This window comes from Erpetoichthys calabaricus, chromosome 10 (assembly GCF_900747795.2).
Source record: "Erpetoichthys calabaricus chromosome 10, fErpCal1.3, whole genome shotgun sequence".
Taxonomy (NCBI): domain Eukaryota; kingdom Metazoa; phylum Chordata; class Cladistia; order Polypteriformes; family Polypteridae; genus Erpetoichthys; species Erpetoichthys calabaricus.
Window position 1 is genome coordinate 84,238,898 of NC_041403.2, and position 16,175 is coordinate 84,255,072.

The 16,175-nt window shown below is 36.0% G+C and overlaps 1 protein-coding gene across 1 annotated transcript in view; it reads left to right on the forward strand.

The window, feature by feature from the left end:
* The window catches only part of LOC114659194 (collagen alpha-1(XXIV) chain), a 338,513-nt gene that overhangs the window by 275,938 nt on the left and 46,400 nt on the right, over nt 1-16,175 (forward strand). The window contains exons 41-49 of the mRNA XM_028811519.2: nt 3,440-3,493; nt 4,282-4,338; nt 4,564-4,617; nt 5,129-5,182; nt 7,248-7,301; nt 10,002-10,055; nt 11,099-11,206; nt 13,716-13,823; nt 15,764-15,871. Of these exons, the coding sequence (XP_028667352.1) occupies nt 3,440-3,493; nt 4,282-4,338; nt 4,564-4,617; nt 5,129-5,182; nt 7,248-7,301; nt 10,002-10,055; nt 11,099-11,206; nt 13,716-13,823; nt 15,764-15,871 (651 nt within the window). The remainder of the gene's footprint in view (nt 1-3,439; nt 3,494-4,281; nt 4,339-4,563; nt 4,618-5,128; nt 5,183-7,247; nt 7,302-10,001; nt 10,056-11,098; nt 11,207-13,715; nt 13,824-15,763; nt 15,872-16,175) is intronic.

Here is a 16,175-nt window from a genome sequence, read left to right on the forward strand (position 1 = left end):
AAATACATGCTTACTGTACATACAGTAGAAGTTCAGCTGGTCTTTAATCAGAACTAGCAGCTACTAGGTAGATAGATACTTTATTAATCCCAAGGGAAAATTGTGATACTCGAGGCAGCATACTTATAAAAACAATATTAAATTAAAGAGTGATAAAAAGGCATGTATAACAGACAGTAACTTTGTATAATGTTAATGTTTACCCCCCCGGTGGAAATGAAGAATCGCATAGTATGAGGGAGGAACGATCTCCTCAGTCTGTCAGTGGAGCAGGACAATGACAGCAGTCTGTCGCTGAAGCTACTCCTCTGTCTGGAGATGATACTGTTCAGTGGATGCAATGGATTCTCCATGATTGACAGGAGCCTGCTCAACACCCTTCGCTCTGCCACGGATGTCAACTGTCCAGCTCCGTGCCTACAATAGAGCCTGCCTTCCTCACCAGTTTGTCCAATCGTGAGGCGTCCCTCTTCTTTATGCTGCCTCCCCAGCACACCACTGTGTAGAAGAAGGCGCTCGCCACAACCGTCTGATAGAACATCTGCAGCATCTTCTTGCAGATGTTGAAGGACGCCAGCCTTCTAAGGAAGTATAGTCGGCTCTGTCCTCTGCACAGAGCATCAGTATTGGCAGTCCAGTCCAATTTATCATCCAGCTGCACTCCCAGATATTTATAGGTCTGCACCCTCTGCACACAGTCACCTCTGATGATCACGGGGTCCATGAGGGGCCTGGTCCTCCTAAAATCCACCACCAGCTCCTTTGTTTTGCTGGTGTTCAGTTGTAGGTGGTTTGAGTCACACCATTTAACAAAGTCCTTGATTAGGTTCCTATACTCCTCCTCCTGCCCACTCCTGATGCAGCCCACGATAACAGTGTCGTCAGCGAACTTTTGCACGTGGCAGGACTCCGAGTTGTATTGGAAGTCCGATGTATATAGGCTGAACAGGACTGGAGAAAGTACAGTCCCCTGCGGCGCTCCTGTGCTGCTGACCACAGTGTCACACCTGCAGCTCCCGAGACGCACATACTGAGGTCTATCTGTAAGATAGTCCACAATCCATGCCACCAGGCATGAATCTACTCCCATCTCTGTCAGCTTGTCCCTAAGGAGCAGAGTTTGGATTGCTAGAGAAGTCCAGAAACATAATTCTTACAGCACCTCCGCCTCTGTCCAAGTGGGAGAGGGATCGGTGTAACATATAGATGATGGCATCCTCCACTCCCACTTTCTCCTGGTATGCGAACTGCAGAGGGTTGAAGGCGTTTTATACTATTACTACTATTTTATTACTATAGTATGTAATGCAGCATGGGTTATATGGTGACTGTTAAAGTTAACAGTTATAGTTTAAGCTGATCTGCTGTTTACCCAGTGATCATTGTATAAGTGTTTGCAATGTATTTAAATATTTATAAGCATTTGATTTTACAAGATGAAATTGACTCAGTGCAGTGTAGTGGTTAGCACTACATCCTCACAGTTCATTGAGACTTGTTTCAGTTGTGCATGCTAACTAGTGGTATACTGTAGCTTAACATTAAGTCAAGCAAACATGATGACTTTGTAAGTAGCAGCTCTCAGAAACTTATGTGAACCTTGTGTTTGAGTAGAAACATGTGTCCTCACACATTCTTTCTCAAGCACTGACTGATTTAAAAAAAATATTCATTTATAAACATTTGGAATGTGTTAAACAGTACACTGAAACATGCCTTCCCACATTTTCATTTCTAAGAACTAGCTTAAAAAAAGTGATTTAATCTGTTGGACAGCAACATTAAGGGGACAGCCTTTTGATGTATGACAGAAAATGAAGCCATGTTAACAGTGTATCTGATCTTTTAATTGAAAATAACATTTTTGCCATGAGGCGAAGTGTAGGGATAGTTATTGGGCAATACAGATGGAATGAGGATACATTTACTGGAAGTTGACATGAAGGAACATGACATGGAGCAGACAAATGCATGTATACTTCTACTGCAGCCTCATCTTTCTCGTACCTCATATACTTTATGGAGGATCTAAACTCTCAGAGGCCTGTAGTCTATTGTGCTTTCTGTTTATTATTAACTTTTTTGTTAAAGTGATGATGTTTATGTAACTGGTAGAGAAAAGGTTCAAAGCCGAGCTAGCATAAAAGACTAAGTGTCATGTACGCACTAAGCAGTCAAAACTCCACCCCCAGGACTGCTGCACAAAAAAAAGTTTGTCTGGCTGTGTGCACCTTGCTTGCTGTGTAGTCCTGGATAAGCAGACTTCAAAGATATATGCAGAAAATAGTACAACAATCATTGTTTATTTAAGTATGAGATTGAAAGAACAGTACAGGCAAAGGTATCCAAAAAGCCACAAGACAAAAGCAAATCTGAAAACATACAAAAGAAAGAAAGAAAAACACAAGATGAGCTTAACTAGAGAGTTAGTCACAATGCTAAAGTGAAGAGCCACATTGAACCTCCCTATTTCTTGTCCTTTGCACATGTGAGTGCCTCCTTATCTTATATATAAACGTATATGCATGGAAGTGTGTGTGTCTGTCCGGCCAGGAAGTGAAAGTGAGAGGTGGAGTCGGGGTAAGGGCTCCTCCTCTGAGGAAACAGAAAACTCGCTTAGCCGCTAATAACACAAGAGGGGCCAGCACGTCAGCAAAATGAAACCTCAGAAGAAAGACAAAGTCGCTTAGCCGCTAACATCAGCAAAACGGTATCCCTTTTACTTTTCCTCTCGTCGCTAATCCTCCTAGGAGAGAGATGCCCAGAGTAGTTCCTTTCAATTACCTGACATCTCTACAATTTCAGTTTTTTTTCTGATGATTTCAGTAGTTTCTAGGACCCCTGAAGAAAATGCTTTATCCAGTTATAATGAGCCAAATTGTAATTGCTGTAAATCACAGAGTAAACCAAGTACTAGTATAATACTGCATATTTGTCTGTTGATGCAGGATATGGTTATGTGTATGACTGCTGCATTTCTATAGATGTTATACAAAATAAATTGATCATAATACTTTCCACATTATTCTAAGTGTTATTTAGCTTTTACTGTATGAACCACACAGATTGTCTGAAACTGTCTTTCCGCTTCTCAGGAAGATTATTTTTGTCCTGTTTGAATGATGGAGTTGCCCCATTGAGCATTCCATTTTACCAAATTATTACATATACACTGTCAAAGACAATAATAGAACATTCACCCATTTACTGTTGAATCCAAAAAAAGGTGCATCTGGTTAAGTATGTGTGTGCATGTTTCACATTTATGAAAATATTGTTTGCCTTTCATTTGTAGTATTTTTTTTGCAGCTATTCTAGGTGAATAATATTTAGTAATGCAGTGATAATAGTGCAAATATATATTGCCTTGGTCTGTCTTAGTGTTTTTACTATATAATAAAGTGTTATGTATTGTGTTACATTATTTTAACATTTGTAGGGTCATCAAGGAAAACCAGGTCCTCCTGGTCCACCAGGTCCCAAAGGTGAAAAGGTATGTATTCATAATCTTTCCATATGTGGCAGTGTTGAGGTGATTTAAAATTATGGTACTGTTTCTCTTAAATTACTTTTTTTTGAATAGCAAGTGTTTTTTGAATAGGAAGTGTTGCAGAGATACACACAAGTGCATGTCAACTGTAAAACATTAAGGCCATGTAGATTTTCTGTGATAACCTCAAATGAAAACTATATAACAAGGTAGTAAACTGGAAGATTTTAAAAGACAGTTCGTTTATTGGGTACATTAAATGTGCTACAGAATGAAAATTAGTTGTGTTTGAGTTACACATCAAGTCATCATCTTAATATCATATTGCTCTGATTCATATATAGATGTATTTTACTTTGTAAATTTGAACTGGACGTATGGGTTATTTTTAAATGCAGTGTAATGTAGTAGGAAGTAAATATACTTTATTTAATAAAGTCATAATGTAGCAGGAAATAAATATACTTTATTAAAATGAAGTCAAACTGATATTAAGAATATAAATATTTTAGCTACATGATCCACCATTATATCCAAATTTATCGTCGTTGAGTTTCCTTGCTGCCTCTGTATGTCTGTATAATATTTAAATATTTACTTGTTTTAGCTAAAACTGAGTGAAAAAAGTAACAATGTATTTCTTTACGTTACAGTCCTATAAAAATACAACATAAATCTATGCCAATTTGTCAATAAAGATGGAGAAAATAAATAACTGTGACAAAAATTCAGCATCTGATAGAATATATAACTGACAAGTTGAGATAAATACATTTACTTTTTTCATTTAGGGTTTCCCAGGTGAGGATAGCACTGTAACAGGACCCCCAGGGCCACAGGGTGAACCTGTAAGTTTTTCTTATTTAAAGTGTATGAATTATACAGAGAATAATTTTAAATTGTAAAAATTAATAGTTTCCTACTATACTGTCTTTAACCATCTGAAATCAAGCATACAAAGCCTAAGTGTTTACAGAAAAACAGCACTAACCATGATGATAATGAGATCTTAACTTTAATAGGCACATATGTTTAATATTTCTTTGAATATATTTTAATTTGTAAATTTGTAGGGTCCTTTTGGTGAACGCGGGGAGCGTGGAGACCCTGGAGATGAAGGCTATGAGGTAAATCACTGTTTCTATAATTTAGATATTCTAGGGGTGCAATTATGTTATATTTTAAGTTTTTGAAAACCCAAAACCATCTCAAAGAACATTTTTCTGGTTCTTTATTGTTGGACCCTAAGGTGATAGTAAAGAAAGTTAGGTAAGTCCCAGTGTGGAATTTTTAATTTTTAGATATAAATGAATGTGTTGAGCCATCTGCAGCAAGAAGGGAAAAAAAGTTCAATGAATAAAAATGTTTTTAACAAATCAATAAATCTGTGGATCAAAAATTATTTTCATTGAAATGGGTTAACATTTTAATTCTGTTATGAGTTATTCATAGCTACAGTGTGATATTGCCCTTGTGTTTGTGATTATATCATCTAATTGCTAGTTGTAATGATTGTTTTTTTGGGTGGTTACAAGAACTGTAACTGCTCTGTTGAAATAAGACACATAAAGTTTTACACATAAATTACATGGTTGTGAATAATTATTTAAACTGACTTCTAATTTTTTCTATTATTAGGGTCTTGTAGGTCTCCCAGGACTAAGAGGTGCAATTGGACAACAAGGACTGCCTGTACGAAATATTTTCTGTGGTAGAGATTAACACTAATTACACTAGTATGTAACTTCACAGCTTGATGAGTCTCTTTCAGACTGGCACAAATATTATATGCGTTCACAAGTTAAATAGCCTTAGAGTGCATGTGTTTTTTCCTGCAATAGTAGCAGTATTTATGAGGAGGTTGTGTATGTAGTGGGTGACATTTATTCAGGTGCAGTCTTTCTAAGCCTCATCATTTCCTGATCCTCCCACTGGTTTTGGTAACACCACCAGTACATTTTGAGCTATTCCCTACTAACTACGAAGTTAATTCAAACAATTTGTAGGCTGTAAAAACTGTAATACGAAAGTCGGTTAGTAATAAGGGCTATTTACTCATTTTTGTGAATTTGTCAGAGAGTGTCAGAAATTGTTCTATTTACCTGTGGAATGGCAACTTTTACGTGTATCTTATCTACTTTTACATTTATTTTTGTTATTCACAAACTTCTGTATTTAAACTGTAGGTATATTTGGGCTATAATTTGCCCACCATGCTCGAGACAATAAACCAGGAGAGAAACAATATTCTTCATTACCTCAAGTTGTCCAGGCAGATCATTTTAGTATGGTTCATTTTCACCATCTTTGCAAACATTTGCCTTGCTCATCATAGCATTCACAGCTTGGTTATCTTAAATGTAGTAAAGTTAAGAAATGAGCCTGTTATAGGACATTTTCCATAAAGTGTGACTAAAACATAATACACAAACAAAGCACAAAAAATAAATTAAGAATATTTAATTTACTTGTTGTTCATGCATTATGTAGTCTATTTGTATAATAATTTCCAAAATTTGTATACCTGATGTATCCATTGTTTTCTTACTGTGTTTCATAAACTTGACTAGAATGAGGAAAAAGAAAAATTTTACATGACCTAGTGTTTGGTTCCTGACCAATGTGCAGTTCCAGTCTTTCTGTTTGTCCATTTTTGTTAATATCAAAGTTCTAGAAATTTCATGACATGTGGCTTTTTGTCCTGCAAACTTTTCTCCCAAGCACTATCATTGATCTTTGTCCTTTCTTCCTTGATGAGAAAACACCAAGAACGCATGCAGCATGGTTGTCATTGCAGCTGATAGACTAACATTATGCTTCTGGATGCATGTTGTTGCCTCTCGGAATTAGGACTAAACAAGGAGTAGGCAGTTAACTCTTGGGAAATTCAGGAAACATTGTGAGATAATGCCTTACATGGCTGTTGCCCAGTAAAAATGAAACAATAAAGCAATAAATTCAAAAGAAAGTGCACTTGGCAAGTCAGTCAGTAAAACTAACCAGGAAATAGCAGCCAGACTCTCACTACATTGAGTAATGTAGGGTTTATTGATGTAACTAAAATCCAAAAATAACAATAGGTTGTCATTGCAAAAATATTAGTTTCTTGATTTACAAATGCAATATTTGTAAACACCAGTATTTGTAAGCAAGTAAATAGGTACAGTTTAACAGTTTTATGTACAAGTTGTGAGAAACAAATTTTACATATTGATACCACTTTGTAGGATCTCCAGAAGCATAATTTTATGGTATTATAACATAAAATTTAAAAGAAATAGAAATGTTTTCCATATATATATTACAATAAAACAAAATCACACTGTTCCACATTAAAAGGTTGTTTAAATTATGTTTTACATTAAATACTTGAAGTGCATAGAGACACAAAGTTTGTTTTTGTTGAGTTGTTCATGATATGGTTTCAGTTCTTAGCACAAGTCTATATTCATGTAAAAGTTTGCAGATTTTCCGTGTGTATGTGTTTCATTCAGATTTTCTTAATAACAACCATACCTTTGCAGAGTATCAGTGATTTTGCCCTTCAGTGGAGTGCTGCCACATACAGGTCTTGTTTCAGTCTTGAATTCAGTTTTTCCATGATGTCCTCTATCTCGCCAAAGCCATGTAGCGAATGATGTAGTTTCAGAGTATCAATCAGTGTATTTTGTTATAAAATCTTATTTCAGTTTTGTATGACCCTATAAAATTTTCAATTACAAAAATTTCATTTTTTGTTATTTGTGATTTCACTAAGGGAGAACCGGGAGAACAAGGCAAGCAGGGCCCAAAAGGAGAGAAAGGACATCAGGTATGACAATTTGGTTTCATTTAATATATTTTACACTTGTTGTTTAATACTTCCATACAAATCAGAAAAAGGGAAGCAGGCCTCCAAAAACTAGCAAAAAAGGCCAGACTTGGACATGACTTCAAGTGTGGGCCCACTGAGTTCACCTATCACCAGGCAGCCTGACCTCAAACCCAAAAGGCCCAGAATGGGGTTAAGGATCTTAACAAACAAAAGTCTTAAAACGTTCACAAACTTGGTGAAGAGCAAAGCCATGAACCCTGTGATGCAACTCAGAATAAGGGAAGTTCATTCATATTTAAAGATTTATTGAGGAGATTGTACAGAATAACAGAAACAACTATAGGAAAACATTTGCAAATATATATTTATCTCATCCCGGGTCCTCCTTGCGTGGAGTTTGCATGTTCTCCCAGTGTCTGCGTGGGTTTCCTCCGGGCGCTCCGGTTTCCTCCCACAGTCCAAAGACATGCTGGTTAGGTGGATTGGTGATTCTAAATTGGCCCTCGTGTGTGCTTGGTGTGTGGGTGTGTTTTGTGTGTGTCCTGCGGTGGGTTGGCACTCTGCCTGGGATTGGTTCCTGCCTTGTGCCCTGTGTTGGCTGGGATTGGCTCCAGCAGACCCCCGTGACCTTGTGTTCGGATTCAGCAGGTTGGAAAATGGATGGATGGATGGATATTTATCTCAGATCTCAGAACTCAAAGCTTAAATAACACTACAAATTTTGTTTCAGTACAAGTTGGTAAAAATTATTCAAAGATGCTTTCAACTTCCTACTTGTCATTTTCTTTTTTTATATTCATAGAAAAATGCACTATTGGTACAAACATGATGGTATGTTGAATGACACATGAATGCTACTAAAAAGAAAGCTTTGCATTTCTATACTCTCAAATATATCTGTTCAGTACATACTGTATATGAAGTTCTAATATATATAAATTATGAGGCTTTCTAACATGATTTCAGTATACTAGTATCCCCTTCCTAGATCATTGCCTTGCATTTGTTTTTGTTTCAAAAAATATACATATACAAATGTCTATAAGTTTGATGTTGACCTTGTACTGTTTTTTAAAGTATCAGAAATTAAGCTATGCCTGTGCAGCCATGTCTCTGTCAAAGGGAAATATAGACGGAGGTTAATATTTTACTGAAAGATAAACTGAAAGTTAGGAATGCCAAGTTTTAGGTGTTGTGCCTTCATTAAGCACAGGTGCTTTGTTATACTATGATGTTTCCATATGTAGTTAAATGCTTTTAATGATCAGAGTGATCTTTACCAAACATAAAATATTTGAAACATTCTATCATTCATTTCTGTTTTGTATCATTTTGTTACATTTTAGTTCTTGAAATAGTGTTTTGACAATGCAGTAAACCTAACACTGACTTTGTGGTGTTTGTTTTGATGCTTTCTGTACAACCATATTTATGAAGGCACTCTTGCAACGCTTTCTTTCACTGCCTACTAAGAGCTGGTGTTTATTATATTTTTGTTTGCCTTGAGTGTTCATTGCACTGTGCAAGCTCTGGCTGACAGAATGCATATTTTTCTAACTTGGCAAAGACTTCATCGAGTACATTGAATTTACGTAATCTGAGGTAAATGTTAGATTTTCAAATGTTTTTTTATATTTACATTTTAAAAGAGCACAACGGACAAGGGAAATGTTTGGAGTTCCACCATGTATATTATTAACAATGTCTCAAAACAAGAAGAATATTAAATAGTTTCAAATGACCAAGTCCAAGACAGGACTGACTGGGGAAGGCAAGTGGCTGGCTTTATAGGTAGTGGAAAGGAAGAGAAGGGTCCAGTCAAGAACAGGTGGAAGTGAGGTCAGTAGGAGGGTGGGACCTGGAGATTGAAGAAGAACCAGGTTGGGGTTTAAGTGATCTTTCCTTCTGGTGATCTGCAGAGGAGGGAGAAAAAGCATTAAGCACTTCATTAAACCCTGACCCGGCATTTTACCATTAGTTAAGCCCATTGACTGCCTCCCATGAAAATGTGTGTGACGATATTTATTCAGCGTTTTTACTTGTGCTTGTAGCAATAGTATTATAAATGCATATTAGAATACTGAAAAATATATATAAAAGATCTCCTATCTCTGAATTATTAAAAAATGTTCAAATATTTCTGAATATTGATTGAAAAAATAGCGCTCTTCCTTGTTATTATTTATAATTTAAATAGTCAAATGTATATCTGCATAGCAACTGAAAAGTTTAACATAGTTTTAAGGTTTTTCTGCAGTTTGTAAAACATTCAATGATCATACAGTTTTGCTGTAAATTTGATCAGCTATCAAAATCAGCTGCAGACTAACTGAGGAGTTAAAATGACTTCCAATATCTTGTCATACTGATGAAAAACAGCATTTAATGCTTCTGTACTGGGGTGTGTGGGGTCTTTATTAATCTCCCTGTTGAATGGTAATGTTTTCATTTATTTCTCCCTACCGACTTTAGTTTGCCATAGCTTTATAAAAGTCATTTTTGTATGTTATAAAGAGAACAATGACTGGCTCTTCCTCTTTTTAACTGCAGGTGCACTTTAAATTCTGGTATTTATTTTGTAAATTGATTTTATTATTTTGCTAGAATGCATAACATTGCTCTGCATGAAATAATCAATATACAGTAGTAAAGACTGTTTTTTGTTAGTAATGTTAAATTGTTTAATGTTGGTTTCAGGGACCACAAGGGAAAAAAGGAACACGTGGTCTAGCAGGCAAACCTGGTAATGAAGTAAGTATATCTAATATGACAAGTTTACATCAACTTCTGTTTTTGATTGTCTAACTGTTTTGCTAAAATAAAAATGAATGCACCATTCTTTTTTCAAAGCACTTAGTCTAAATCCAACACAAGTCAGGGACACCTCTGGATGGAGCACCAGTCTATTAACTGGCTAACTCATGCACACACTAATACTAACTTATTCATGGTAAATTAGAGTCACCTCAGTTTCAGCCTATATTTATATACTCTTTAATTTATTTTTAATGTAATTTCAGAGTGGTGTGCATGTTTATTATGAAATCTGCATCATGCTACGAAGTAACTTGGATTACTAACACTGACACTAAAATCTTATGCCAGTGGAATGGGAAACATGTATCAGACATGTCGACTCATATCATTTATTATGATACCCTATTTTTTGTGGGGGGCAGTATGGCTGAACATGGGATTAGGCCTGAACACTCTTCTCTATGGAAGAGTGTGCGTCCATATCTGCATGTGGAGCTTTCTGTAGGTGTACTGATTTATTCTCAGAATGATGTATGCTAGATTGATTGGCAACACAAAACTGGCACCCTATAAGTGATTGTACCCTATGATGAACTGACACCATGTCCAAATCTTTGCATCTCATGGTGTGAGAGTTGGCTTTAACTCCCACCGACCTTAAAAAGAGATCAAATTGTTTCAGGCTATGGACGAATTGATGGTTTTAGTGTGTGACTTTCTGAAAGATGTTCACCAAAAAAGTATATATGTGTTATATGTATCAGATATCAAATCTAATTTAGAATGAAGGTAGGGTAGAAATAACATTAGTTGAAGTCATTCACAAAATTCAAATGGAAGAGAATGTTGTCTGGTCAAAACACTTTAACAAAAAAAATAGTTTGTTAATTTAAGTACACACTGTGGTTTGCAAGCAAGGTTTTAATTACTTTAATTACTAATTTAATTACCTTTTAATTCTGTATACTCTTCAACAGTAATCTTGGTATGAAAACTACATTACATCAATAAAAATGCGTTCACCTCTTCTTCTTCAGGGTTTTCCAGGTCCACCTGGTGCCAAAGGAATTCCCGGATATCAAGGATTGGAAGGAGCCATTGGAAATCCAGGAAAACCTGGACTTCCAGGACAGAAAGGGCCTACAGTAAGTATACAACACTTGGCTACAATGTTGATTACAGGGCATTGAGCAAATGTAGTGCAATTGTTACATTAAATGCAAGAGTTCAATTATTTGCTCCTGCTGTCGCAATTGGCAGGCAATGTGGTCTAGTACTTACTGTAAATATTTAACTGTACAGAATAAACTATCGGGTACTCCCATATTACTTTGTAATCATGAGTAAATGCCTTTACAGTAATCCCTCCTCCATCGCGGGGGTTGCGTTCCAGAGCCACCCGCGAAATAAGAAAATCCGCGAAGTAGAAACCATATGTTTATATGGTTATTTTTATATTGTCATGCTTGGGTCACAGATTTGCGCAGAAACACAGGAGGTTGTAGAGAGACAGGAACGTCATTCAAACACTGCAAACAAACATTTGTCTCTTTTTCAAAAGTTTAAACTGTGCTCCATGACAAGACAGAGATGACAGTTCCGTCTCACAATTAAAAGAATGCAAACATATTTTCCTCTTCAAAGGAGTGCGCGTCAGGAGCAGTGACTGTCACAGAGATAGAGAGAAAAGCAAACAAATCAATAGGGCTGTTTGCTTTTAAGTATGCGAAGCACCGCGGCACAAAGCTGTTGAAGACGGCAGCTCACACCCCCTCCATCAGGAGCAGGGAGAGAGAGAGATAGAGAGAGACAGAGTTTGTTTTTCAAGCACAAATCAATACGTGCCCTTCGAGCTTTTAAGTATGCGAAGCACCGTGCATGTCGTTTCAGGAAGCAGCTACACAAAAGATAGCAACGTGAAGATAATCTTTCAGCATTTTTAGACGAGCGTCCTTATCGTCTAGGTGTGTGAACAGCCCCCCTGCTCAATCCCCCTACGTCAGGATCAGAGAAAGTCAGCGCAAGAGAGACAGAAAAGTAAGCCGGGTAGCTTCTCAGCCATCTGCCAATAGCGTCCCTTGTATGAAATCAACTGGGCAAACCAACTGAGGAAGCATGTACCAGAAATTAAAAGACCCATTGTCCGCAGAAATCCGCGAACCAGCAAAAAATCCGCGATATATATTTAAATATGCTTACATATAAAATCTGCGATGGAGTGAAGCCGCGAAAGGCGAAGCGCGATATAGCGAGGGATTACTGTTTATTAAAATCAGTCAAACAGCTTATAAATTAATGAGGCTTACTGCTAGTTTGCTTTACCAAGTTTGTAAAATAATGATTATATGATTAAATACATTCATTATTAATTAATAAGTAAAAGTTATGAATAGGGTAATATGATGGAGTAGTAGTTCATTTTACTAACTGACTGATCCAGGGTCCTGGTTTAGAGTACTCTGAGTTTCCTTTCACACCACAAAGACATCCAGGTTTGGTTTACTAGGAACTTTAAATGCCCTGGTGTGAGTGAATATAATAAGAGTGTGCCCTGTAATGGTCTGGCACCATGACCCAGAAATGTGTAAGCAAATTGGACAATGGGTGGACAAATGAGTTAAGATTGTACGAACAATTCTTGGAACTTGTATCTATTGATTGGTAGAGTACAGTTATCTCAAAATTTTAATCCTTGATAGGGAAAAAACATAAAATGTGAAGTACAGTATTGACAAGGTCATTTTTATAGAAATTGATCATTTTTTGAAATTGTATAACAGTTCTTTCATACTGAGGAGGACAGTGATTGGTGTTGTTGTCTCACAGGTCCAAGGTCCGGGGTTTCATATTTCCCTTATGCTGGCATAGTTTTTTTCTGTGTACACTCCAGTTTTAATTCCACATCTCAAAGATGCACATGTTGAGTGAATTGGCAACTCTTTCTTCTGAATATGTACATGAATGAGATCTGCCATAAATGTGAACCCTTTCCCAGGCTGGTTTCTTTAATAAGTCTGTTGTTTCCAGAATAGACTTCAGCATCAGATTCTATTATGTTGTAAATTGGGTTAAGCAGAATCCAGTGTTGTGGTATGAGAATGTTACAGTTTGTGACAATTCATTTTATTTTCAAATTCCTATGTATTGCCTTGTAACTGTGTTATTTTTACTGTTTTATGTTTTCCAAGCTTATTTATTTGCATTTCTCTTGATGGAGACAATTTGAAGCTCTGAATTGTTTCTTTTTACTTCTTTTTGTTTAACAGTCTTCTTAGAATTTGAATATTGACATACAATTTCAAATTCTAAAACAATTAATTACTATTATTTCTCACATTTTAATCTGTAAATCTGAAGAGAGAAAAAATATCTACATGTGAGTTTTACATTTTTGACAAACTGCTACTAATGACCTGAGTAGCAATATGAACTTTCTTGCTTTTTAACTCTCAGTTCTTATCTCTTTTGGCACAAATAGAATATCTCATTGTCAAAAAGACAGAATCAGAAGAATTCTTACTGTGGAAATTTTGTTTAAGACATTTTTACCACATTTTCTTTTTAAGTGAAGCCAAAATAGCACAGCTCAACCATGTGATAATCAATCTTTGTAACTAAAGTACAAATATTACTCAGCATTACTTGTTATTTTAGGGTGAACGTGGGAATCCAGGTCTGGTGGGACTGGCTGGCTTTCCAGGACCACAGGGAGAAGCTGGACTACGAGGAAACCCAGGAGAACAAGGGCCTCCTGGGCCCAAGGTACACGATTTATTGATTTTTATTTTTTAAGAACTAAGTGTACATCAATACAAATAATTTAGGAAATATTTTTAGTTTACCTAGAGTGTCATTAGTGATGATAACCATTCTTATCATGTCATCTATCATTATTTCCATCCACATCTTCTTCAGCTTCCTTTCCAGTAGCCCTGTTTATCCCATACTGTAAGTGAATAGATTTTACAGCACCATGCCCAGTTAACCTAGTCTAGTTTGCACATTTATCTTATCTCTGTACCTATCTGTCTTAACTTCACAGAAACTCAGCATATTTCATTCATTCCAGACATCTCAGCTGCTTTTGGGTAATTTCTTGCCAAATCACCACACTTTTGGACCTCATCATCACAGATTTTAACGAAACTTGGCATGCTTATTTGGTCATATGAATAACCCATGGAACTGAAATTGCACATGTCTTTGATCAAAATTAAGGGAGATTTAAGCTAACAAAGTTTGAATTAATTGGGAGGGGGGATTATGACTTTGAATGGCTACATCTCCCTAAATATAAGTTATACTGAAATGGTTTCCATATTGTTGTAAAGCTCTTTTCCAACTCTATATTTTTCATAAATACTATGCTATCCTCAAAATTAAAAATCATCATATTATAATATTAAAATTGAATAGCGAAAAAACCTGTATTTTAAAATTGGTTGATATTTTACTAAGGCTAGCTTATAATATCATGAACATCTCCAATTTGGTCTTTGGTTTTTGAGTTGTTGCTGTGATATCATTACTTATTGGTGGTATCACATAGTTTCATATCACTAATGGGCCTATTTCATAGCAGCCATATTGACATGAAATAGTATTGCAAGCACAGGTACAAGTAGTGAGATTAATTAAGGTTCTGTTTATGCTACATTGAAATTGAACAGAAGCTTCATTAATGTCATTAGTGACATGTTTCTGCTTTTCTTTTTCCTTACCATTTTCATAGCTGTGATGTTTTGTTTGCTTGACCACCTGGTATAGAAAACAAATACACATTTTTTTCTGTATGTCTTCTCTTTGACACTTTTTAATGTAATAATAAATATCACAAGAATGATACAGTATGACCTAACTGAAAATTTGCAGTAATGCAGAAAACAAGACTGGGACAAATGGCTGTCTCTTGTATAGACTGAAAAAATGTCAAGAGTATAATTTTTAAAGAAAAATTAAATTTTCATTATTTGCTGCAAAGAGGCAAATTTTTTATCTGTGCAGTATAAAGCACATGGGTTCATTGTGAGTATATTCTTATAAATATTCATCCACTTTCTGACCCACCCCTTGATTGAACCATCCTATCCAGTTCAGAGTCTGCAGCACTGGGTACAAGGCAGGATGAGGAGGTTGAGCATAACAGGGCACTTCCACACTCACCAACACTGAAACCAGAACTAATAATAACAATAATAATAATAATTCATTTCATTTATATAGCGCTTTTCTCAGTACTCAAAGCGCTATCCACACAGGGAGGAACCGGGAGTTGTGAATTACCTTAATGTACAAGTTTTTGGACTATGTAAGTGGAACAAGTGTATCCACAGGCAGCAAAGAGGCACGTAAGCAGATGAGAACACGCAAGTTATTCACTTGCAGTTGACTGTTTTGAGTCCTAGCCTTCTAAAGTTTTATGGCTCTAGCACTAACCACTATGTTTGGCACACACAAATTTATTAAAAAAAAAAAAAAAACTGGTGTCATTTTAAACAGGTACCACATGCTGCCTCAACAGAGGGCGCGCTACAACAAAGGGTCAATATGTTTGAAGTCTTATTTTTTATTATACTGTACATTTATTTTCACTGTTTTGTAGTTAATTTAATATATATGGTATTTGGTTAACATGATTTACATATACAGATCTGTATTTTATAAAAGAGGTTTTATTTTGTTGTTTTGCTACTTTTGTTTAGGGTGAACCGGGTCTGATTGGTGAACAGGGTAAATCTGGAAAAAGGGGTCTGACAGGTTCACAGGGAGATCAAGGGAAACCAGGAGAGCCAGGTGTAAAAGGCCAACAGGTAGGTCTGTTTAGTTTCACAGTGTTAATTAGTCATACCATAATTAGTTGTCCTGTTTTACAATTATATTGTGTGTAAAAGTTGCCTTTCTGTTTTATGTTTCAAGCCCTCTCACTTTATTTTGTTTACCTAATTAGGCTTGTTAATACACATTGTAGAAAACAATGGTTTTAGTGTCAGTATTAGTTCTACAATTGCACAATTAACTCATTTACCATAGATTAATTTCTTGAAAAACAGACAGATGAAGACTTCTTTTTAGGCACATATTTGTTTTTGGCAGTGAGGTGAAAAACCCAAATAA